The sequence below is a fragment of the Monopterus albus genome, unplaced genomic scaffold (genome assembly GCF_001952655.1).
Source record: "Monopterus albus unplaced genomic scaffold, M_albus_1.0 scaffold76.1, whole genome shotgun sequence".
Taxonomy (NCBI): Eukaryota; Metazoa; Chordata; class Actinopteri; order Synbranchiformes; family Synbranchidae; genus Monopterus; species Monopterus albus.
In genome coordinates, this window is record NW_018127956.1 from 1,075,556 (window position 1) to 1,099,673 (window position 24,118).

Genomic DNA, 24,118 nt, shown 5'->3' on the forward strand with positions numbered 1-24,118 from the left:
AGTCAAGTAATTTTCCCTCATGTTTGATTTGTAGGACTTTGAGATCTGATGAACATATCCAGTATTTTATTAAGAAAAAGGGAAAACTTATTAAATATGTTGTATTATTTAGTTATTCTTTCCTTCAATCACCATGTGACATGTGAAGTCCCGACCCCCAGCTGGATCTCACCTTTTAAATCCATCCAACTTGCATTAAAAACAGCCTCCATCCTGCAGGTACACTGCAAATGTGTTACATTTGGGATTTGTGACATTGAGCTAAAACCTGACTTGACTGGTACAATCTAAGCTTTAATTAAGAAAGCTGGATCCTTTTACTTATAAATAGCACAAGAAGACTATTGTTTGTGCATTGACAAAACAAATAACTTGCAATAGGGCAAATGGTATCCACTGACTAATTGTTAAACATGTTTTAATAAATGAGAGGTACTGAAAAATCACATACAGTAAAATGGCATGTAATAAACAAGACTGTATATGAAATGCACAGTGATAATAGGCTACACAGCACTGTCATGAGTGAAATTTTTTTATAAACATAATACGGGAAATATAGTAACATCTACTAAAATGTGTATGAATAGGCTAATTCCTGAATCATTGTTAAATCATCTTTTGTAATAAGACACAAGGGTCATTGTAACATTTGATGTCTGTCCAGTCATAGTGTCTCAATGTCTGAACAGAGGTTTATAGAAAACTGTGGGTGCTGGAATTTCTTATTCAGAGATAAGTGACACTGTCCTTACTACGGCATTGGTCAAACTGGCTGGTGTTGAAAAGTATCACTACGACTCTATACGTATGCAAGTTATTTGTTTCATGGGCCCAGAATCAATACATGTATTCAACTCAAATGAGACTGAGCAGAAAGTGTTTTTAAATTCATCACATATATTAGTGTTAAATTCCTCTTGCCACTCAGCAATACACTCTACAGTGGGTGTGTTAAACCACAAACATTGTAGCATACACTGTAAACACTGGAAATTACTCTTGCTTTCAGCATTTACTTGTCTCGTTTCTTTTCAGATGACCAATAACCTGAAAGAAAATAAGAGAAACAAGTGGATTAACATGGATTATACTACTATATATATATATATATATATATATGTGTGTGTATGACACAATGCACTACACGATCACTTCATCCTCATCGTCATAGTTAGCTCTGTCAAGCTAGACCTCCTCCTACACACCTGGGTATGGAGGAAGAAAGGAGAGCCCCTGTTCAGAGTTTAGCAGATTTAGAGGAGGCTATACCCAACAGCATGGAGAAATCATTGGCTGAGGTCAGCCACGCCCCACCGTCCGCCACCAGGATGGCTCCAGTCACATAAGAGGATGCTGGGCTGGCCAAGAAAAGAGTGCAGTGGGCCATCTCTGTCTTGTTGCCTGCTCGCTGCAATGGAATGGACTGGAAGGCACCAGCAGCGTCGGCTCTCAGACCACCTGAGGGATTAAAAGGAAAAATCCACACTCTAATACTATTACTTACACTGTACATCAGTCATTCCCAACCTTTTTTGTCTGATGTACCCCTGCATCCAAATCAGATGAGCTTAACCAACTCTTTACTAGCACCCAATCCAGAGCTCTTATGAATGGATTATAAACTGGATGTTATCAAAAACTATTAAGACGTGGATAGTATTATTTTTGAATGGGAATTGTCAGTGTTTAGATTTTGTTAGTTGTTTTCCTAATTATTTGAATATACAAACTATACATAATAATATAATATTAAGCCATGTAATGAACATGTAAATTTGGTATTAGTCATAACAGCCCTAAAAGGTCCGTTTCTAAACAACCTCTCATCTGTTCTGGGGTGTTGCTTAAGAAATCAACTCACTGTGCATAATAAAGGAGTACATGTACAGTCACTTTGTCAGTATGGTGTTACATCACCACCTAGTCTGGAGAAGCCCTCTGTGCCAGAGATAGGACCTGGAGCCACAGCATTGACTCTCACCCCACTAGGGCCCCATTCCACAGCCAGGTGCCTGGTCATGGCATCTGGGAACAGGAGAGGCAGCATAGAGTACATTATAGGACACAGATTCTCATTTTGATCTCATTATTTAAAACTCTTACCATTTGCAGCTTTAGCAGATCCAGCATGCACCTGAAGCGCCTGTCCCTTGTATCCAAGTGTTGCAGAGATGTTCACTATGTTTCCACCATGATCCTGCATACAGAAAAGATGTAATATCTAAATAATAAAATCATCTTTATTTCACATGAGCAGCAGTTTAAATCCCATAAAGAGATGAGAAGGCATTCTGTAATCTGTTACTTCACTCTTCTGGTGACCAGGAAAAAATGTACAGAGTGAATAATAATCCAAATAATTAATCAGTAACATAATTATGTTCCTGCAAATACAGCTTTAAAATTTGCTTGACTTAAAATTAGTAAATATTGCCACACAGACAGACAAAAATGCTCTGTACCTTGAACCACTTCTCATAAACCACTTTGCTGGTGTTGAATGTACCCACAGTGTCTATCTCCATAACTGTCTTGAAGGCATTGAAAGAGAGTGAGGTAGCTGGGCAGAGGAAATTTCCAGCAGCATCTGTCAAAAATAGCACAGTGATTCTAAATAAGACCAGAATTGCTGCCCACTGCAGACAAATCTTATGCAAGACAGGCAAAGAATTTTAATCATTAATGCTTTATAAATGTTTCATTAAAGCTTTCACTGTGTGCTACATTATTGAAATAGAGCTCACCTTTCATAGGTGATCTGCATGTGATTTGATAACTAATAATCCTGTAGTGACATAACAGCTCACAGTGGGGACTAGAGTGCAAAGATGGAAGATATAAAGATAGATGCAGCAGCAGAAAGTTGATGTTTAAACCTAAATGTTTCACACTTGGCCTTTGTACATTTGTACTTATTTGCCCTAAAGACACCTTAAAATAAATCTGCAACTTATGTTGGCAGGATGCATCCTACAATGACAGGGTGAGTTAGTGAGGGACTGTGTGCAGCAGAGCTCCCACCACAGACTCATTATTCATTAGAACAAAAATATATCTCTTAAGCTTGTTTGTCATACTGTTAATAAGGATGTCTACACGGCCAAACTCTTTCAATGTCTCATCCACAGCCGCTGCGATGCTCTCAGGCTGCCTCACATCTATACACAAAGGGAGACAGCGGTGCTCTGACACAGCAGACAGCTTTTTAGCAGCCTAAGGAAACACACAGTCATTTTACATGAGGCCAACACTTCATGGTTTAAGCTCTTATCTTTTGGGATTGTTGAAGATACTGTATACAAGTCAAAAAACCTCTTTGAGCTTGTCCAGATTTCTGCTGGCAATCACTGTGTCACAGCCATGCCTAAAAAAAAGAAAGAAAGGGATGAAATGCGGTATTCTGTTAAACAGGTGGGACAGGAGGCAAATAATGCAAGGTCAAATGTGTGATAAAAGACGTGGTAAAGGGCCTAAGGCACACATGATGAGCAATGAGGTAAACATGAGAACCAAGAACATAAGCTTAATCTTGGGGTGAGCCTCAGATCTACAACTTTGGATGGTAACAAAACATCATAAAACAGATGGTGACTTTCATAAAACAATGAAAGTCTGTCAGATAACACAACTAGAAGGTTTTGTAAGATTTGAGTCTTATAGACTCTAGGTACTTTATAAGCTTTAGTTACTTCTCATACCTGTAGTTCCCATTAGTTACCTTTCATAACTTTATTTTCCTTGTCTATACATATTACAGCTGTATTGATGATTGTCCAGAACTACTGAGCTTTGGTTATTTTAATACATTTATTTCCCTTGCTTACATATCTTACAGCTGTAATGAAGCGGAATCTGCTTACTTTGAATGCTGTAAGTTCTGTGTAGAGACTAGATGTCTGCATCTCTTTATGACCAGACAGCCTATTTACATTTTAACAGAGCCCTGCTAGCCCGTTTCACACCCACACCTAGACCCACATAGCATATCCCAAGTTCTGCCTCACCAGGGGGTGTCTTACACACACAGGGGGGTACAACCTGAGAGACACACACACACACATGCACACCTAGACTTTACCACATTCTAACAAGGGAGAGCTCCGGTTCACACCAAATGGACAATAGGATCAACAGCTGAATGAACAGTTGAATGTTGTACCTCTGTCCAGGACGAAGCAGCCCAAGAAGACAAAATGTATTGTAAGACCTTAATTCGGGGTTCAGAGGATGGAACTCCTGCGGGAGCTCTATCTCTCTGATCCCAGCGCTGTAAGGCCTACCTTCAAAATCAACTTTCTGTTGATTTTAAACAGTCCTCTCCTGTCCTCACTTCTCGTGCTTCCAACAAAAGAATTGGGTTAATTTCTAACAGTTTAAAGTGCACCTGCATACTGTCTTTCTCAGTTAAACTAACAGTAATGACATAATGCTGACAAGAGCATTGGCCCTACATGTACTCAATTTTGCATGCACCAATAGTATCTGTAAATCTAAAATGAGTGGAATTTGACCAAATATTTATATTTCTGCAAGATGTGGGAATGTTTCTGGGAATCAAGTGGGCAATCCCTCTCACCTCATGAAAATTTCAGCTATCCTGAGTCCAATTCCAGATCCCCCACCTGTGATAAAAGCAACCTGATCCCTGAAAAATAAAAGCGCAAATCCTCAAAAGTCACTTCATGTACAATGACAACCAATTTAAGAAAAAGTCATCATGATCACAGACAACTGTGTGAAATGCAGAAAAGCAATAAGATTATATGTGGTGATGGGAAACACGTCTTAAAGCACATCTTTACGCTTACTTCAGTAAATCTGGACTGTAGATGTGTGTGTATGAAGTCAGGCAGTCATCTGTATCAACATCTGCAGGTGGCAGCTCTCCCCTGCTCTGCAGCACTGCCAGGCTGATAAATAATATGCATTAAATAGATGCAATTACAGTATCATAGTCTATATACAGTAATGGTCTGGTAAATGGTCTTATACTTGTATAGCGCCTTTCTATGCTTTTACAGCACACTCAAAGCGTTTTCACACATTATTCGGTCATTCACCCATTCGCACTCCCAAGCACTCACGCATTCACACACCGGTGACATCACCGGGAACAACTGGGGGTTCAGTGTCTTGCTCAAGGACACCTCGACATGTTGACTGGACAAGCCGGGAATCGAACCGCTAATCCTCCGGTTAGGAAACGACCCGCTCTACCTCCTGAGCCACACCTCTGAGTGCCCGTCTCCTCCTGTCCAAAGGCAACATTCAATAAGTCATGATGGTAGGCCTGCACGCGCTTAAGCACCTTTAAACATTGGTCAAGGTGAGGAACCACAAAAAAATCATATCAAACATAAACTGTGAGGGTCCACTTTGATTTTGTTCTATTGAAGTAGACCCTCAATAAAAATAACTAAAAGACATTTTTGATTTATTCTGGTATTAGTCAAACCACACTGCAAATAACGTCCTAAAACTGACTGACTCAACAAAGAGCTCTACCATACTGTGCGACGTTTCTGTATTTTATTCTGTACCGGTGTTGTGTCGAATTATGTTTCCCCCTGAAGATGTGTTCCTAACCTGAACTCTAACCACGACCACTAAGGAGAACGCTACGTGAAGTTTTTAACAGAGACAACACATCTCGTCGGGGGAACACTTTTCGACCCAAGACATGTCGGTAAGCATATTCTAAGTTACTCCACTGTTTTATGCAGCACACAGGTAGTCAAAAGTCTTAACTGTGATAAACATACAGTTTATGGTCAGCTGAACGCTGACCTGCGGAGCTTATGCGCCTTTAAGCTTAAAAGTATTACCTGCTAAAGAAAAACACCTAGTTTTAGAGAAAGGAAGAAGCGTCCAACTCTTCTCTTATAAGACACGACCTGCACACAAACAAATCTGAGTAGGAAGTATTTGCACCTTAGACTTTTTCGCCGTCCGTTAGTGATGCATTATGGGTAATGAAGTCCGTCCGATGCGCGTTTAAGAACGCAAATAGTTCGCCGTATAAACATTTTGTTGTTTGTTTAAGGTAGAATATGTAACAATATGAATAATATCCAAATGTAAGATTGTTAAAATCATTCTGAGACCATGGGTGATTCGTGTCAGAAGGAAAAACCAAATTAGAGTGCAACAAACTCTAGGGACAGTGCAAGGCCTTTTCAGTCAAGTGATTGTCTAGCTCATCTCCAATACCCATCATCTTCTAGGATGGCGCCATCAAGAGTCTCTAGTGGTAAACTGACACTGAAATAAATTATTCGGAGTATATTGTTTCAGGTTTAGGGCTATGCACAGCCCATTAGTGCAGAGAATGGATATTGATCTGTACTTTGGGTTGTACTGTTGGAAAAAGCCCTATGCAATAGATCACCAAAATGATTTAGGAATGGATATTTTCTTTGCACTTAGTCTACATGTCTGCAGATGCATGTCTGTGAGGGTCAGAAATGCAACTTGAGTGCTTTTGTAACTTGATTTGTTTTAGGGATGAGTAAACAAAAGCAAAAACAGAGGTGCACATAAACGTGCATTAACAGTAAATGATCATGCTTAGGCTTTTTAAAATGCAGATGGTTTTTCTAGAGTGGGTTTACCCCAAAGGGCTTTGCCAGTGTTTTTGTATTTTTTGCATGCAACACAAGAGGGTTTTTGTTTTGATTCTTCTTGTTTATTAATAATAATATCATGAGCACATCCATGCAAGGGCGCAGAAAGGAACCTCTGTCTGTTTATTTTCTGGTCAAAGTGGTCCAAAAAAAGCCTTTTTGTGTTCAGGCTGTTTGGGTCCTTCTATCTGGAGAGCCCAGATAGCAGCAGAGGTTCTGGAAGTCAAGCAAACACACAACTGTGGGTGTGTAATTGTAGCATGAGGTATGAGGAATGTTGTGGAAAAATTATCTTTTAAAGCTCAAATTGCCACCACAGGAACCAGTCTCAGCTCACACCATGACAACAACTTTAATAAAGATGTAAATTAAATGTGGAATTTCTTTAAGTTTTTAGTAAAATGCCTAGTCACCTTACTACATTAAAGCAGTAAATAGTGTGTCATATAATAGAGTGGAGATCGGGGTGGGGTGGGTAGTGTTTTGGGCCCAAAATCTCTAATGGCCCTGGTACTGATGCCCTTCTACTATGATGCAGTGACTTAACTGTGGCTCAGGAAGTAGAACAGCTGAACCCCAAGTTGCTCCCAATGGCTGGGACAGCACTGCCATTAGTATGTGAGTTGGCACCACAGATGACTGCCTCAGTTCTGTACCAGAGAAACTCCTTGTGTGTATAACCTACTTGGCCCATAAGTGATTATCATCTAATATATTGGTTTCAGAAAACAGCCTTTACAAGAAATATGCTTCGCCCTATGTATACTGTTCTTGCCTAGGGTACCAACAGACCCAGGACTGGCCCTGTCTTAGACAATTTTTCAAAACAGTTCTATAATTTGATTCCACCTTTTTTACTTTCATTTAATTTGCATATTGCATGGAATACTTCCAGTTATGTAAGGCAAACCATTTGTCAGCTTTTGTCATCAAGGTTTAATATCATGCAACAATATAACTCACAAAAAAAAGAATGGATTGCAAAGTCAAGTAACGTCCAAGCCTCTGCAAACTGATTTTCATATGTTTAAATCAACTACGTCAAAGCACATTCAGTCTGAAACAAAACTGCATGATCTGTAAAAAAACGTGCACACAAACTACAATCATTATGGCAACTATGGCAGCCAGATGGCACTGTATGTCAGCATTTTCTTTTTGAAACCACAAAAAAAAAAAAAAAAAAAAAGAAAATCTGCATCAACATCAAAGTCTATTTGTGAACATAAAGTTAGACTGCATAAGCATGTCTCTTGCTGTAAATGCATGTATATTTCAAATATCTAAGACTGGATGCACACATTGTTTTAGGAGTGACACATTCATGCAGGTATAAAAAGGTGATAATTGTAAAAAAGCAGTTGGTGAGATTTTCACTTTTAGATTTAAAAAGTTAAAATACTAATTCTCAGTGGCACTTTTGAGTCATGATTTTATTTTCAGATTAGATGTTTTTCTAAGACCATTCCAGTTCTAACTGCACCCTGCTAGCACCACATAATACTTTATCATGTTTTCCTAAGTGTTTGAATTAATACAATAATAAAATGCAACTTTAACCTGAGAAACATTGTGCAACAGTAGCACAAGTAGTCAAAGTTAACAAAAAAAGTTGAATTAGCAATTTCCAAATCTATTTAAAGTTGGCTAATGTTAGCTAACACTAGCCATCATAATGTACTGATCCTACCAGACAGAGGAAGGCTACTGTAATGATGTGAACAAAGGAGTGTTTATCAATTCAACTTTTTATTTTAAAAGAATCAAAGTGATACTTCTTTTAAAATTTTGTCTTGATGTAAAAAACTGCCAAAGGCTGATTGTTATATATGTTCTACAGAAAAATATCCTGATGCAGGAACAAAGGCATGTACAGTTAATAGTTATGAGCCCAGCACAGCTCAGGCCATGAGGATCCATTATTTGCTGCTGGCCCAGAGACCAGAGCAGAACTACAGCCCCACAGCACTGACAGCTGGTCCTGGGCTCCACTGGCGTGTCTATGCAGGTTTGCTCTGGCTTTCTGCTGACAGGTTTGACTTGTGGTATTGTCCTTCCTCCTCCAGACCCACCAGCTGGCTGCTGACCTCCCACAGCCTGCGAGCTGCCTCCTCATCCAGGGCCTGGGGCGCTGGTTCCTTTTCTGTCATTACATCATAGTACCGCCCTGTCACCCCCTCCAGGTCCTCAGACACAGCCAGGTAGATGCTGGGCTGGGCACCCAGCTTTGGGCTCTTTACCAACAACGAGAAAAAGGGACCTGTAGGGGGATTGGTAGAGACCACACAGAAATTTGATGTGTAAAACTCCAGTCAAATACAGGTACATTAAATGGCCAGTGTTAAGCACAAATCTAAGTACGAACTGGGTTCATGCTGGTGTCTGTGAACTTGTATTAATGTGCATGAGTTTGTTTATATCCACATCTGGCACACAACTGTGGATTTATCTTTGCCTGCAATCTAAACACAAACACTTCTCTGCTATCCCAGAGTGCATGTCATTAAAAACTGGAGGAAAAAATCGGACTCCCAGACTGAATAAAACAAAGCTCCAGCAACAAAAGTGGCATCATTGGTGTAGTGGTGAGTCGACAGAGGCTTTATTTGAACTAATATTTTTCCTAAATGATAATAGAAAGTTCACTGACACCAATGTCAGTGGAGCCTGAGCAACAGTAACTGTTGCATATACATTAGGTAAGCAGAACCTCGCTGGATTTATCAGTTTGTATAAAACTCAGAATCCAATAAGGAAGCAGGATACTCACCAAGCACAGAACTTGAGAACTGTGATTGGTGCAGGCTGGTGTGCCTCCCGAGCCTCGTAGCAACAACGCCCGGGTGCACAGCATTCACTGTGACTCCTGTGCCTGTTACACACACATACATATACCAACATTGTTTAAAAATATCAATGCAATAGCCAATTACAAACAAGAACATGGGCCCTACTCCCTCCCACACATGCCCACATACGCAGCAGCCAGTAGACTTGCCTTGTAATCGCTTGGCGAGCTCTCTGGTGAACAGAACATTGGCAAGCTTGCTCTGACAGTACGCCTGCTTGGTATCAAACTTCTTTTTCTCCCAGTTCAAGTCCTCAAAGTCAATCTTTCCAATGATGTGGGCGAGCGAGGTAAGGTTGATCACTCTACTGGGGGTGGACTCTTTCAACTTATCCAGCAGAAGATTTGTGAGCAAAAAGTGGCCTGGAGGTAGCGACAGAGTACAGGAGACTTTTTAGACTAAAGACAACGTAGATTTATTTTCTTGGAGACTAATTAATTTGCCTGTTTTTTCAGTCAGTCAAGTACCAAGGTGATTGACTCCAAACTGCATATCGAAGCCATCTTCTGTTTTCCATGCAGGACATCTCATGACCCCTGCATTGTTTATCAGAACATCCACATGCTGCTCCTCTACAAGTAAAGACAATACTCAAATTGTTACCCATTCTCCTTTATTTCTATCACTGAGAACTGGACTCTAGAGAAGTGTAATCACCACACAATTGTTTCCTCACCTTGGTTGATTCTCTCTGCAAACTCTCTGACCGATTTCATGGAGGCCAAATCAAGGTGACATGCATAGACGTGAGGATTCAAAGTATGCCCTCGTATTTCCTTTGCAGCTGCCTCACACTTCTCCATGTCCCGACATCCCATAATGATCCGGCCCCCTGACAATATGGGGGTAGGAGAAAGTAACTGCTTGAGATTTTATATCTTTTTTTTTTTTTTTTGCACCAAATCAGAGTGTCATATTTTCTCCACACCTCTCTTGGCCAGTTCTTGGGCAGTCTCTTTCCCAATGCCTGTATTGGCTCCTGTTATAATCACAGTCTTTCCATTGATGGTAGCTTTACTTGGGCACCGGCCTCCAGTCACATGGTTCCTAATAAAAAAAAGTTTTAAAAAAATTTCACAGCAATTTTATTTAAGCCCTTGAAATTGTAAGCAGCCTAATGTATTTGGAAATATGCAGAACTAAAGCACTATATGGCCGATATAAGAGCCTTAAAGACCTTACACAGGTGTTTAATAACTCTCACTGATTAGCTCTCTAGTCAGGTGAAGCACCAAACAGCAAAGACAGAACTTCAGCGTCCAAGCTCCAAGCCTGAACTTAAAAGCGTATTTGTATAGGCAGCAAATGTGGCCCATAGGCCTACAGTATAAAATCTACACTTCCTTTATGACAGTGGCATTATGTGAAATTATGAAGAGCTACTCACTTCAGTAAAACAGCGCATCCGATCACTGTTCCAAAAACAGAAACTGGTAAAATATATTTACTCATAGCTCCTGAATAATACTATCAAAATACACATCTAAAATGTTTTCACGTTGTTTCCAGCTGATTTAACACTCCCATAAAGCAACACAAACACAAGGTTACATGCGCACCGTTTTAGCGTCATTAAAAAAATAACCAATCGCAAGGAGCAAAAAAAAAAAAAAAACTCAATAGCATTGTGGGAAACGTAGTCCTAGTTGAAATGCATCTCAAAACAAGCTATAAACGACATGTTTGCTTTTTGCAGCCTTGTTACGTGGTCAACTCATAATTAAAACTTGTTTTATCAAAAAACTTCACTTGGATAAATCTAATTTGCTGGTGCTGATATATGTTGCACTGTCTAACTAACTGAACATTCTGTATGAATTACTATATAAATGTAGCCTATATGTTCATATATTCACAAAACTGTCTAAATGTGTAGTGCTGAACCAATTTATGGCACTCATTTGCATTCAGGGTACTTTTTTGACATGTTGCTTTATAGGGAAAAACCACAGAATCAGAAGAAAAGGAGTTAACATGGACAAATCAATGGGAGAAAGTCTGTGAGCTCCTTACTGTATTTTGTTTTTTGGATTGTGGAAAACTGAGCCAGCCTATCGTTGTGACTACAGTCAATCACTTTACCACTGGGGAGTCAGGTGAGACTGAAAAAGTGAAAGCAAGAGAAATGAACTAAAACGTGACAGAAGGCAACTGCTGTAGACAAGTGCCTGACAGTGGGCTATAGCTTTGTACATGAGCAGTATGTTTTAAGTTCCATACTTTGTCTGCCTCTTGTTACCTCACATGTTCCCTTAAGTTATGTCTGGGGCAGGAAGGACCCAAAAAGCAGATGGGGTCTGGAGTCTAGTGTTCAGTTTATATAAATGAAGAGGAACAAAGGGGTAAACAGATGTTCAACCTGACAGGACTTCACCATACAGGAATAAAACAATATCTAAACCGGACTGTCAGGGACCTACATGAAACAAACAAATCCAGAGAACCAACCAAGATTCTTGCTAACAGGAAAAACTCAAAATTTATTTGTATAGCACTTTAAAAGCAACGTCTGGACAACCAAAGTACTTTATAAGGGTAATGTAAAAACCAGAATAATGTCAAATAGAGAAATAAAACACAGAAACAAAAACAGGAACTATACAGAATCAGTTAAGAGGAAGCATCAGACAATACTATATATTAAAAGCCAAAGGAAATAAACATGTTTTAACCAATGATTTAAAAGTTGTTAAGTCTGTAGAGGATCCAACATTAAAAGGTAAACCATTCCACAATTTAGGAGCTGCAACAATAAAAGCACGGTCACCCCAGCGTTTGTATCTGGCCCTGGGCACCTCTAACAAACTGGCTTGAGGATCTGAGTAATCTAGTCGGTTTGTGCCACCTCACCAACTCAGCAAGGTAGGGCGGTGCCAAACCATTAAGAGCCTTAAAAACAAAATCAATAGCTTAAAATGAATTCTAAAATGGACTGGAAGCCAGTCCAATAGCAACTGATACAAAAACATGCAAGGTGTGGTATGCAGGGAGACGGATGACAGGGTCAACAAAGCATGGAGAACAGATGAACCATCAACCAGACTTGGGGAAAGAGGGAGTATAAATACACAAGAAACCAGAGGAAAACTAGGGACAGGTGAACACAATGAGTGGTGATTGTAGATCGGAGTAAATCTGGGGCAGGTGAGGTGACAGAAAACAGGAAACTAGGCAAAATAAAAGCCTCCAACAAGAAGCAAGTCCACAAATCATAACAAAAGTCATTAAATCTCTCTTGTGTATAAAATATAAGTACCTGCTGTGCAAAGTAAATGTTGCAGCACACATAAACATAGTAACATAAAATAAAAGCATAATCTTACTGTGACCCACAAAACACTTTAGGATACCTCCCAGAATTTGAGACCCTGGGTAGACACCCCGACTATAATACTGCAGTTTGTAGGGCTAGGACACAAAGGAACAGTTGCATGAAGCTACATTTAAGACCAGGGAAAAAACAAGGCCACCCCTTACAACAAGAGGTGTAAAACTGGAGGTGACACATTAAAAAGTAAAAAACTAGGACGTGGGTCCGGCTGAAAAAGGAGGAACAGGAGGCACAGCCCTGCTCTATTTGTTCCACGCACCAGTGTGTTTGACCTTTCCTATGATTTATGAAGGCTCTGTTCCCATGATAGCCCAAAAGAAACTCTGCACCTGACTGCCCCTTGGCCTAACTTTGCAGTTCGAGACACCTGAAAATCTCAAAAAGGTGCTGCAGTTTGTCAATATCTAACCACGTGGGCCTGTGGTTCAGGAGGTAGAACAGGTTTTTTCTCTCATTGCAGGGTCGTTGGTTTCTAAATCCTGGGATGCTGAAAATCTGTGAAAAATAGAAAGCTGAAAAAATTAAAAGTAGAATTAGAAGCAGGAAAAGTTGATGCAGCAAAGGAAAAAGTAGCCAATTAAAAAGTTGGTCTTAGGATATTTATTGTGTTACATATGAAGTTTGAAGAAAGTTCATACTGACAGAATGTAACAAAGATTTTCTGGGTAACTTTAGCACATTCATTTATTTTTATTTAAACAAACAAAACACCATCTTCCACACACGCCACCCCTTCAGTCTTTGATGATTATGATGCACTGAGTGAGATTATGTCTGTTTAAGTCAATGCTGTTTTCTCAAACCAATCTGTTCTGGTTGGCAAACATGTCTGGCAGGAGGCCTGTAGTTAAACATGCAGCTAGAGCAAAGGGGATCTGTCAGGACAGCGAATTAACTGAAAGTCTTGCCTAATAAAAGCTGTTGGCAAAGTCACCATTTGAACTACTTGAGTCATAAGCTGCTGAATTATGCAGCATGTTTCTACAAAGCAGAAGAGTCTACACAGTGAAGTTGGACGCTGGTTGGGAGGGGAGCATCCAGGCACTAGGACCCGGGACACGTGAGTGTATTAGTTTGCCAGAGGGTGGAGACGGCGAGCACAATGAAGGAGCTGAGTGGTACGACCAGCAGAGAAGCAACATCTGAGACCAACCTCCACTCAACCCCAGAGTCCTGCTGGACTGATGGACAAACCAGGCTGACCGGCTGACAGTGACAGCAGGATGCTGGGCTGAGTTTAGGAGTGGGAACATGCAGATTTTTCCATGCATGCTGCAGTAAGCATAGCTTTTCTGAGCCCCTTGTGTGGATGTGAATGAATGGATTCGTCATAGTGTGTGCTGTGCTAAACTGGGTCATGCGGATCACTGGAGGAGCGAAAGATAAACACGCACCCTCCTCCCGCTGCTTGGCAGGTTGAGAAGGTGGACGCTCAGAGGAGGGATCCCAGCCTGTCTCCTCATCTCAGCATCCGGCATGAGATGATGCTTTGATTTAATCCGCCTCCAAAGCAAGTCACAAACTGAAGAGCATCTCTAGGAACAGGAATCATCACAGGCAACAAGCAAAGAGCAGCGACGGACCTCCTGTCCATTCTTTGTCAGTCGTGAAACTGCAATATGTTGAGGTTTTTGAAGGGCATGCACGGCTTTCTTAGCATCTATAACTGATCCGCAACTTCCTTCAAACGAGGAGATCCGTCGATCAGGTTCGAGCAGACCCCCGCGGATCCGTGCTGAGCAGGGCGCAGCAGCTCTGCTCGCCGAGCGGATGCAGGACCATGGAGGAGAGAGACAGGTCGCCAGTAGGTGAGTCTAGATGCACCCTGAGGTGCTTAAAGCCGGGACAATTTACAAGATACTATGCTCCCCAAAGACAGAAAGCCAGATCAGTAAATATATAGTGTATACGGGGTTTTACGCATGATTCATACTGGAATTATTAAAACAAAAATATTTCGATTTTTTTTTTCTTTTTTAAATAAAACATGGTGTGGGTCTTGTTTTTATTTGTGGAATTGGCTACAGGTACTTCCCAAGTAAATTTGTGTCGCCTGAACTTTGATCCAATCTCAATGGATAGTATATCCACATTACTTAAAAGCCTGCTGTGCAGTAATATATCCTTAGTAACAGCAGTTATTAAGCTGTACAGCACTACAGCTTCATTTTCCATGAAGCTATATCTCTAACCAGTGTTTATGGTTGCACTGTGATTTATTTTATATTTTCACCCACTTATTTGTTTCCTGCTCTGCTTTTGTGATACAGTCTGTGCTTGATGGATGCAAGGGCATCCGGGGTGCTCCACTTTTAATGGCCCTTTTATATTTTGTCCAGGGTGGACAGGTGATATCTCATTGTTAATGCCATCTAATGCATTTAAATAAGCAGCTGACTTGATAGAGCAAGCCAAAGCTGGGAGACTAACAATGGACTCTAAATGAAACACAACAGCAGACCAATACATATGGATTTGCTTTTGTCAGAAACATTGAGCTGAACGAGAAAAGCTGCAATACAGGCAGAACTGTTTCCCTAAAGGAGTAGTTCATGAGAAAATCAAATCAAATTTAGAGCCATAGGAACAGTGGTCTTCAGCAACAGAAGACAAACCCCCCCAAAGGGTAAATGCATATAAGCATGAGTTCTTTCATGAAAGTGAGCCCCATTTAATAAAATCAGTTATAAACAGGATGTCCTCTAAAGTTCTTCACCTTGCATTTAACAAAAAAATGATGGGATTTCAAATGTCTCAAACACCATCTGTAGAACCGGGGAGACATTTGCAAACAGCTTAGGCAGCTGCAATATAAAGGTTCTTATATATATGACCCACTTCAACAGCTGGTACACAAACACCAACTAAACCTACCCCTCACCTAGCCACATCTTGGAGAAACGGCTAACAAGTACAGAATCAGACCCAGTCTGGCCATAGATTAGCTGCTGCAGGAAAATATGGCTGCCTAAAGAAAAAAAGAAAAGATGCATGCACTGTCTTTTAGGACACACGGAGGAAAAGAAGCATGTTTTGTGCTCTGTTCAAAAGTCTGTGGCCTGCTGTAAAGACAGAAATGCTACAAATTTTTGTGCAGTCTAACTTGCCATCATCTCAGTGAGATGACAGCTGCTTAATGATACCTCTGTCAATCTATGCACATGCTGAATGTATTCATAGTATGAATACATGAATATCCATGTATACTGCATGTAATTATCTTTGTGTTTGTTGTGCTTGTTTGTTTTATGTGTTCCATTTGACCCATTACATTTAAAAATGATTGCATTAGTGTTTGGTTAAGCAATGTTTGACTTATCTTTGTTTTTAATTATCTCATATTTTATGTTGTCTTATTCCTGCTTTTCCGGTGATGACTCATCTGCTTTTTCGTGTAATTAAAGTATTTGAAATGGAGACAGAGAGCGATAAAAAGAGAGAGGGGTCAGGGGGAGGGGTTGAGCGGAAGCGCCATAAACTCTCAGTTTATCTTGAAGTGGAGGGTGAAATGGTTTGAAAAATAAAGAGAGAAAGAGGCAGTGTCATTTCATTTAGCCACATCCATATTTAGACTCCATTTTCCTGAACTCACATTAGAGTCACATTTCTCCATGCATTTGACATCAAAAGGATGCAGTCCATAGCTTGTGGCACAGAGGGTGGGATGCCTCATTTCATCCTCACTGGATTTCCCCAAACCTGCTCTCTCTCTTTCTTCCTACTTGAAGCCTCCCTATTGGAGCTTGAGGTTACTGAATTGTTATACTTTTGTGGTTAGGTACAGTATGTTCAATAGGTATCTTATTACAGCAATATTTCACTCCTGAATGATTTTTTCAGTACGTGGGCGGTGATGACACTGATCATGATTGGTATTTACAATCAGATACTCCAGCATCTAATCCCATATTGCAATATTGAGGGTTTCAGCTTTGTTTGTTTGGTGTGTCAGTAGTCATTTGTCATCAGCACTGAATCAGCTCCACGCTCAGTCATGGGTCCATTCCTGAGTCTTAGGTCATCCCAGCAGGAGGCCAGCAGCTGGTTGTAGCCTCATGGGTGTGTAACATACAGTGGAAAGAGAAAGGGATGATGGCTAGGAAGGCAGAGGCATGAGAAATCAGAGATGGGTTAGACAGCTTTTGGTCCCAGCAGGGATCCTCCATATGGGCTGTCGGGTGCAGCTGAGAACAGCTGATTTGTCAGAGTGAGAGTCTGTGGCCTGGGCTACTGGTTCATTTATCACAGCACTGCTGGAGGTTTCTCTGACACAGGCACTACACCCACCAACTCACCATCTCTGATGTTCTGTGCCAGTGAGGAAGGTGGTTCAGTTTTTTATGCTTGAGTAGGGAACATAGCGTCCTGGCTGTCACGAGGAAGCCCATATGGTTTTTGATTGAATGGTAGATTTATTTTTAGGTGCAAAGATTTGTTTTTATTCTACCCCTCCACACCGAGACAACAAGGAGAGGGACACAAATATATACACCAGCTAAATGTGTATGTGCACTATACAGAGAGATGTTTTATTTTGAGACAGACTAGGAGAGAACCCACCACAGTCACATCATACTTCACTCTGGTTTCACTTTGAGCCATGTTGGGCATTTTAAGAGTAAATTGGACCGATCAGACCCATAATTACTCTTTTGCCGGGAGCAAAGCAACCTGACCATTAGCAATGAAGAGAGGTAGAGATGTGAGGCAGGCTCTGTAATCTGTTTATTTCTTTCATTAGTCCCTTGTTTACATTTTCAGGAACAGACAAGACACAAAGAGGAGAGGAGGCAGGAAGGAAGGCTGGATTATGCCTCTGATACCCTGTTCACTATATTATATGGTTTGTGTACATTAAAATACATTTAGTGCAAATTCTAATACCCACATTTTTAATCAAATCAAATTTATTTATATAGCACTTTAAAACAACATCCAGCTGACCAAAGTACTTTACATGGCAAAATAAAATCACAATAAATAACTAAAATAAAGAAAATAAAATCAGTGCAAATAAAAATAAAATAGCACAATAACAAACAGACATAACATATATTCAATAAATTAAAATTAAGTTAAAAGGAGTTAAAAGGAATACATCAAGCCCTACTGTGTATTAAAAGCCAAGCCAAATAAATAGGTTTTAAGCAAGGATTTAAAAGTACTGAGGTCAGTAGCTGACCTGTCATTAAAAAGTAGACTATTCCATAATTTAGGGGCTGCAACAGTAAAAGCGTGGTCACCCCAGCGTTTATATCTGACCCTAGGAACCTCTAAAAGAAACTGACTTGAAGATCTGAGGGACCTTGTAGGTTTGTGCCAGTGCACTAGTTCAGTGAGGTAAAATGGTGCCAAACCATTAAGAGCCTTAAAAACAAAAATCAATAACTTAAAATCAATTCTAAAACGGACTGGAAGCCAGTGGAGACGCCAGTACCAGGGTTATATGCTCGAATTTCCTAGTACATGTTAAAAGACGAGCAGCAGCATTTTGCACCATTTGGAGACGAGTGAGGGAGGACTGGTTAACACCATAGTATAGAGTATCGCAATAATCAAGTCTAGAAGTGATAAAAGCATGAATTGCCATCTCCAAATCATTAAAAGAAAGGAATGACTTGACCTTGCTTATCAGCCTCAGGTGGAAGAAGCTAGATTTCACAACTGAGTTGATCTGCTGGTCAAACCTCAAGTCGCCATCAAACATCACCCCTAGATTTTTTACAGTTGACTTCAGGTGTCGAGCTAGGGGGCCCAGGCCCTGGTTAGAAGCAGTTAGGTTCGCCAGGTCCTAAAAGCACACACTCAGTCTTATTTTCATTGAGATTTAAAAAGTTAAGTGCCAACCATGATTTCAAGTCTGTCAGACAGTCAAACAATGGTTGTAATGACATCCCTCTTGTTGCCTTCAATGGTAAGTAAATCTGAATGTCGTCAGCATAACAATGAAAAGAGAGGCCATATTTCCTTAAAATAGATCCCAATGGGAGCATGTACAAAAAGAACAAAATTAATCTTTGATGCAACCTATCCCCACTACCCCATCTGGGACTGAACGGTATAGAAGATGACTGACTGACTGCAACCTATTAATGAAGTGTGATTGTTTATTTTATTCATGTCTTTCTGTGGTCAGTGTCCTGTCACTGTTTATTGCTCATATAATTTAGACTGGGGGGAAATCTGAATGCACAGTTATTGCCCCTTACGAGTCACAATACAAGGTATATGATTGCAGTCTTTTTTTTCCCAATGGTAATGAATTGTTAATACATCCCCAAATCAGAAAAAGTTGGGGCGGTATGTAAAATCAAAATTAAAACTGAAAATAGTGATTTGTAAATAATCTGTGACCTGTATTACATTGAAAGCAATACAGTAGCACAGAATTTGATGTGATACCTCACTAATTTTATTCGTTGTTCAGAATAAAGACTTCACATTCCAAAACAATTAAGTCAAAATGACACCTGCCACACTTAATCACTCGGCATCCTCAGTCCCTAAATGTCTTAAGTGTTGTGAAAAGGAACAACAACATCACACCTTGGTAAATGCTTTACTGTCCCAACCTTTTTTGGAATGTGTTGCATCAGAAATGAAGTGAGTGTTTATTCTGAACAAAGAATAAAATTGAGGTATCACATCAAATAATGTGCTTCTGTGTTCATCTCAGGGTTCATCTCATTTCTCATTTCCAGTGTTTGTAGAAGAAAGGGTCAACTGCTTCTGTAGTTTAATCTCATGTGAGAACACATGGAGCCAGCAACAGGCTTCCTAGGTGTTTGGCCTTTTTCTGGGAACAACCTGGTTCTTAATAGGGTTAGAATGCAAATGCACTCATCTCGGTTTGAGTAATTGCTAAATGGAGCGACACTGGCAATCTGTAATTGAGGGAAAATTAGTGGCTGGAAACAGGTTGACAATGCTGAGCAAAAACCTTGTATCTCCACTTTTAGGATTTAAAACAACAGGCATGCTTTCAGACCACTTGTTTTCAGATTGCCTTTTTCTCTACTGAGATCAGTTTTGACATGCTCAGTTATCAGAGGAATTTTTTCATTATAGTTAATGTGTAATAAGTTACAAGGTCTTAGTGCCCAAAAAAAAAACAAAAAAAAAAAAAAAAAAACAAACAAACAACCAAGAACAAGCGAGCAGCTCAGGGATTTGTTTTTAGACAGATAATTAACAATGAGTGGAACTGGTTCAAAAACTCGACATTAAAACGTATCTCGAGCTAAATCTCATCTGTATGTGGAGCGTGCTGCCGTTACCTTGTATTTAGCTGTTTGAGAGGACGTGAAAGGGGCAGAGGGCAGCACGGGAGATCAGTGAGGCATGTGCCTGTGGTTGAGCACAAATGCTGAGTCGTGCGGAGCCTCACAGCTGCTCCCTCTCAGAGGTAGGAACACAAAGGGCCTCTAATATAATGATACACCCCCACAAACACACACATATGGACAGTGATCTCCCAGAGACCGCTTAACTTCATCCCCAAACCTCCCAGGGACAATGCAGTGTCTGGTTAACATTTACAGCGTGACTGCAGTTGCGGTGAGCACTGTCTCCCTAACACATCACATTTCAGGACTCTTAATCCAGTTTTGCAAAGGAAATGAGTGCAAAGCATCCTGTGCTGTTGGGTGGGTGGGGGGTTTGTCTTTGTGGGAGCTCAGTAATGTGATTAAGATCCATGCTGGAGTGCTGCACATTCTGCCTGTGAAGCTGACTGGAATATAGTGCCAGTAAACAAGCATTCCCTTCACTCTGCTTCGTTATGTGAGAGGCTTTGGGGTGATGCGGGGGTGGGCGGTCAGAAATGCACTTCCAGTCTGTCTGTCTGTACTGGTCTGGGTAGCGATCAACTTTTGTGTTGACTCGCTGAAGGCTATACAGTGCGCAGCATGAGTAGGCTACAATATTCCTAGTCTCTTATATAACCATCTCAAAGCTTATCATAAAATCAAGGAGCAAATGTGATCTGTAGAGATTTATATGGTACACAGAGTACAATTTAATTTTCTATTTGCAGTGTTGTTTCATTTTTTTCCTTTGACAAAGAGTACTGAGCCAAGAACACAAGGCTGCAAATGGTCACATCCTATTTTAGTTTCCACTGTCTAATAGCTATATTTATCACACTCTTCCCACAAGATAGGAACCTCAACACCTTCAGAATGTCTTAGCGAAACATCCTGTGCCTTGTCTTGTGCATTAGGTACTGGGTAGTAGTTCAGCATGTTTCCAAAACGTACCTGACAGCCGACACGGACGCGTTAGTGATGCTCTTGTTTAGGTGTTTTCAACCTGGGTGGTGCTGAGAAACTGGCTGCAGGGAAAGAAGAACAAAGAGCAAAGCACTTACCTTTGAATGATGGATGAAAGAGTTCATCAGCAGATTTGTTTGTGATGATTTGGTGCCTGTTAGTTTATGTGTATGTGCATGCTGTGCATGAGTGGATGATTACATTTGATTGTGTGTGGAAAGGGGGGTCTGAAGAGAGACAGCAACAGGGTAAAAATCATTACTGTGATCTGCTCCATTTCATCAAAAGGTCTATTTAGTGCAGTTTGTTCAATAGTTCTAGTTTTCTTTCATTTTACTCATCATTTGCTCAAAGTCAGAGGGTCAAATCCACAGTCACTCATCTCTGATTTTAAATGTTTTGTCAGTTGGTACATTTAGTGTCTAAGCTTGCAATTAAATTAGCCATTTTCCCCTCTTAGGATGAGTTTGACCTACAGTGTTTCAAACCTCTGAAAATCTGAAATAACTTTTCTGTTGCAGTATTTTTTCAGCTTCAGCAACTTGACCGAAATACTCAGAGCAACCACTTTGCAAACCAAATGTGTTTTGCAGGCAAAGCTAAGCAACCTCTTTTCTCATAGCCATGCAGATTTTTCTATTACATGGAGAAGAGTGGTCACACACGACCTAGTTTGTCTTTGAAGCAATCAGCTTTTTCCATATTTGCATTTGTTAGCCCTTCTACCTGTTCATATTGATTTTCCCATAGCTGTCTGCCAGTAAGTGCAGTCTGAGCCCTGCCATATCTGAAAGCCAGCCAGAGTGATCTCAGTGGACAGCGGGAAGTCCGATATGTACATTTACTGAAAGCACTTCCCCTTTAGATGCCTTCCCTGAATTGATTGTATGGAAATGAAGTTCTGATTTAACCAACCTCTGGGACATGCTGCTGTACTGACAAGAATATATGAAAATACACCAATAAGTATAAATAAATAAACATCAATAAGCATCCTGAAAGCATTCTGTCATAAACACATTTATGCAAAAGATTTATATCACCTTCCTTCAGCACAGCATAATAAAACCTGACTCTACCCTTTATTTAGCTTGCCCCACAGCGTCAAGGCGAGCCTGTCCCTTTCTCCATCTGGGCCGGGACGGGTGGGCAGCGGTGGGGGCTCCCCTACTTCCAAGATGGGCTACTGCGGAGGGGTGCCTGTAGAGGACATGCAGGCCCTGGCCATCACCTCTCTGTCAGCAGCTGATGTAGCCAAACAGTATGAGCACATTCGGGAGCTGGGGAAGGGAACGTACGGCAAGGTGGACCTGGTGGCACACCGAACACAGGGTAAGCAGGTTAAGGTGTCAGGGGTTCAAAATCCTCTGTCTCTGTCTAATTAGTATTTTTTGACTGTCAACCATCTAATAAAGCATAAATACAAAAAGACATTTTTGAAATCAGACTGTTCTCATCTGAGTATCCCTATTGTGCCAGCATGCCTCACTGTTGAGGATAACCAGTGCAGACCAGCATGTTTGGAAGTCTCAAAACATGGTCCCAAGAAATGTATTTCAGCAAACACTTGGGTTTGAGAAAATTAAGGTTAGACAGTAAACTCAGTCTGAAATCAGTTTAAGTAAGAATTGTAAAGTAGTGCAGCAAGCGACTGAAAGGCTGACAAGGCATCTGAGTTTAAAAGTGCTGTAAGTGCACTGAAGAGCCTCTGTATTTCTGCAGGTGTGGTTGTGAACAGCTGGTTGTATGTGTGTTATGAGGTAAGATTCATTTTTATGTGAATGAATGTAACAGCTGTTACAAAGACAGGCTGGGCACCCGATTTACAATAGTGCTTTTAGTATAACAATTAGAGAGATGTGGTGTGACCTGATGTGATATACAGGTTAAATACACCTGAGCTTATTTGTGTCTGTCCGTGTGTTATGTTTATTTTTGATTTTTGTAGGCACCAAAATGGCGCTGAAATTTGTCACCAAGAACAAGACAAAGCTGAAGAGTTTCTTGCGGGAGTACAGTCTAACAGGCTCACTTAGCTGCAGCCCTTTCATCATCAAAGTCCTGGATGTGCTGTTTGAGACAGATGACAGCTATGTGTTTGGACAAGAATATGCCCCAGCTGGGGACCTTTTCGACATCATCCCCCCACAGGTAACGCTGTCATCCTTCCTTCTACCAGTCACCATCCTCATTCAGCCAGAGCTGCTCCAATCGGTTGCCATGTTCAGACACAGTGGTTTTAATAAGCTCTCCTGGGATTGGAGCCCTGTCTTCGTCCCGGTTTTCTGTCTGCGCAGAGCTCTCATTTTGCTTTAGTGCTACTCCAGTTGATGCTTAACTTCAAGGTTCTTCCTATGACTCATTAAACTTTGTTGCAGCAGAACTCAGAACTGAAGCTATGATTCAGCTTTTCTTCTTGAAGCTTTTCGCTATTCACCCAATACTGTTTGTTCCTACACTCAGCATAACCATCACCTAGTTTTTAAAAACAATATTCTAACCTGCAAAACACAGTTCTTGTATCAATTAGACTGGATTAATCAAAATCTTCCTTGTTTTTCTGTCTCCCAACACTTTGTCCTCTCCTCTCCTCTGTCTTCCCCTCAGGTGGGTCTGCCAGAGGAAATGGTCAAACGTTGCATGCAACAACTGGGCTTGGCCCTGGACTTTATGCACGGTAAAAACTTGGTGCATCGGGATGTCAAACCTGAGAACGTGCTCTTGTTCGACCGCGAGTGCCGCCGCATCAAGCTGGCTGACTTTGGCATGACCCGGCGTGTTGGCTGCCGTGTGAAACGTGTGAGTGGCACCATCCCCTACACAGCACCAGAAGTGTGCCGTGCCAGCCGTGCAGAGGGTTTCCTTGTGACCACCAGTCTGGATGTGTGGGCATTTGGCGTGCTGATTTTTTGTATGCTAACAGGCAATTTCCCCTGGGAGGCAGCGTTGCTGACTGATGCCTTCTATGAGGAGTTTCGGCGCTGGCAGAAAGCAGGATGTCCTGTGGGAACATACCCATCTCAGTGGCGGCGCTTCACTGAT

General features: G+C 40.9%; 3 protein-coding genes across 6 annotated transcripts in view; 1 reads left to right on the forward strand and 2 right to left on the reverse strand.

The window, feature by feature from the left end:
- Positions 1–412: 412 nt before the first annotated feature.
- decr2 (2,4-dienoyl CoA reductase 2, peroxisomal) lies at positions 413–5,941 on the reverse strand. Of its 3 annotated transcripts, none has more exons than XM_020606088.1 (11): positions 5,829–5,941; positions 5,151–5,254; positions 4,812–4,913; positions 4,580–4,648; positions 3,316–3,367; positions 3,081–3,216; positions 2,466–2,590; positions 2,107–2,200; positions 1,924–2,028; positions 1,273–1,461; positions 413–1,050 (listed from the first exon to the last, which is right to left on the reverse strand). In XM_020606088.1, the coding sequence occupies exons 2-11, from the start codon at positions 5,156–5,158 to the stop codon at positions 1,016–1,018; spliced, it is 915 nt and encodes a 304-aa protein (XP_020461744.1). In that variant the 5' UTR covers positions 5,159–5,254; positions 5,829–5,941; the 3' UTR covers positions 413–1,015. The 3 variants fall into 3 exon arrangements, with proteins under 3 accessions (XP_020461744.1, XP_020461746.1, XP_020461745.1); XM_020606090.1 differs by having other exon boundaries at positions 1,209–1,461; XM_020606089.1 differs by lacking the exon at positions 5,829–5,941 and having other exon boundaries at positions 5,151–5,579.
- A 2,417-nt stretch (positions 5,942–8,358) lies between these two features.
- LOC109963510 (retinol dehydrogenase 13) lies at positions 8,359–11,040 on the reverse strand. Of its 2 annotated transcripts, none has more exons than XM_020606085.1 (7): positions 10,863–11,040; positions 10,404–10,522; positions 10,152–10,307; positions 9,943–10,047; positions 9,625–9,837; positions 9,397–9,498; positions 8,359–8,886 (listed from the first exon to the last, which is right to left on the reverse strand). In XM_020606085.1, exons 1-7 carry the CDS (start codon positions 10,925–10,927, stop codon positions 8,627–8,629), a joined length of 1,020 nt encoding a protein of 339 aa, XP_020461741.1. In that variant the 5' UTR covers positions 10,928–11,040; the 3' UTR covers positions 8,359–8,626. The 2 variants fall into 2 exon arrangements, with proteins under 2 accessions (XP_020461741.1, XP_020461742.1); XM_020606086.1 differs by lacking the exon at positions 10,863–11,040 and adding an exon at positions 10,658–10,729.
- Positions 11,041–13,817: 2,777 nt separating this feature from the next.
- Positions 13,818–24,118, forward strand: part of sbk1 (SH3 domain binding kinase 1) — a 10,729-nt gene continuing 428 nt past the window's right edge. The window contains exons 1-4 of the mRNA XM_020606102.1: positions 13,818–14,614; positions 22,167–22,408; positions 23,025–23,227; positions 23,684–24,118. Coding sequence (XP_020461758.1) covers positions 14,577–14,614; positions 22,167–22,408; positions 23,025–23,227; positions 23,684–24,118 — 918 coding nt within the window. The 5' untranslated portion in view covers positions 13,818–14,576. The remainder of the gene's footprint in view (positions 14,615–22,166; positions 22,409–23,024; positions 23,228–23,683) is intronic.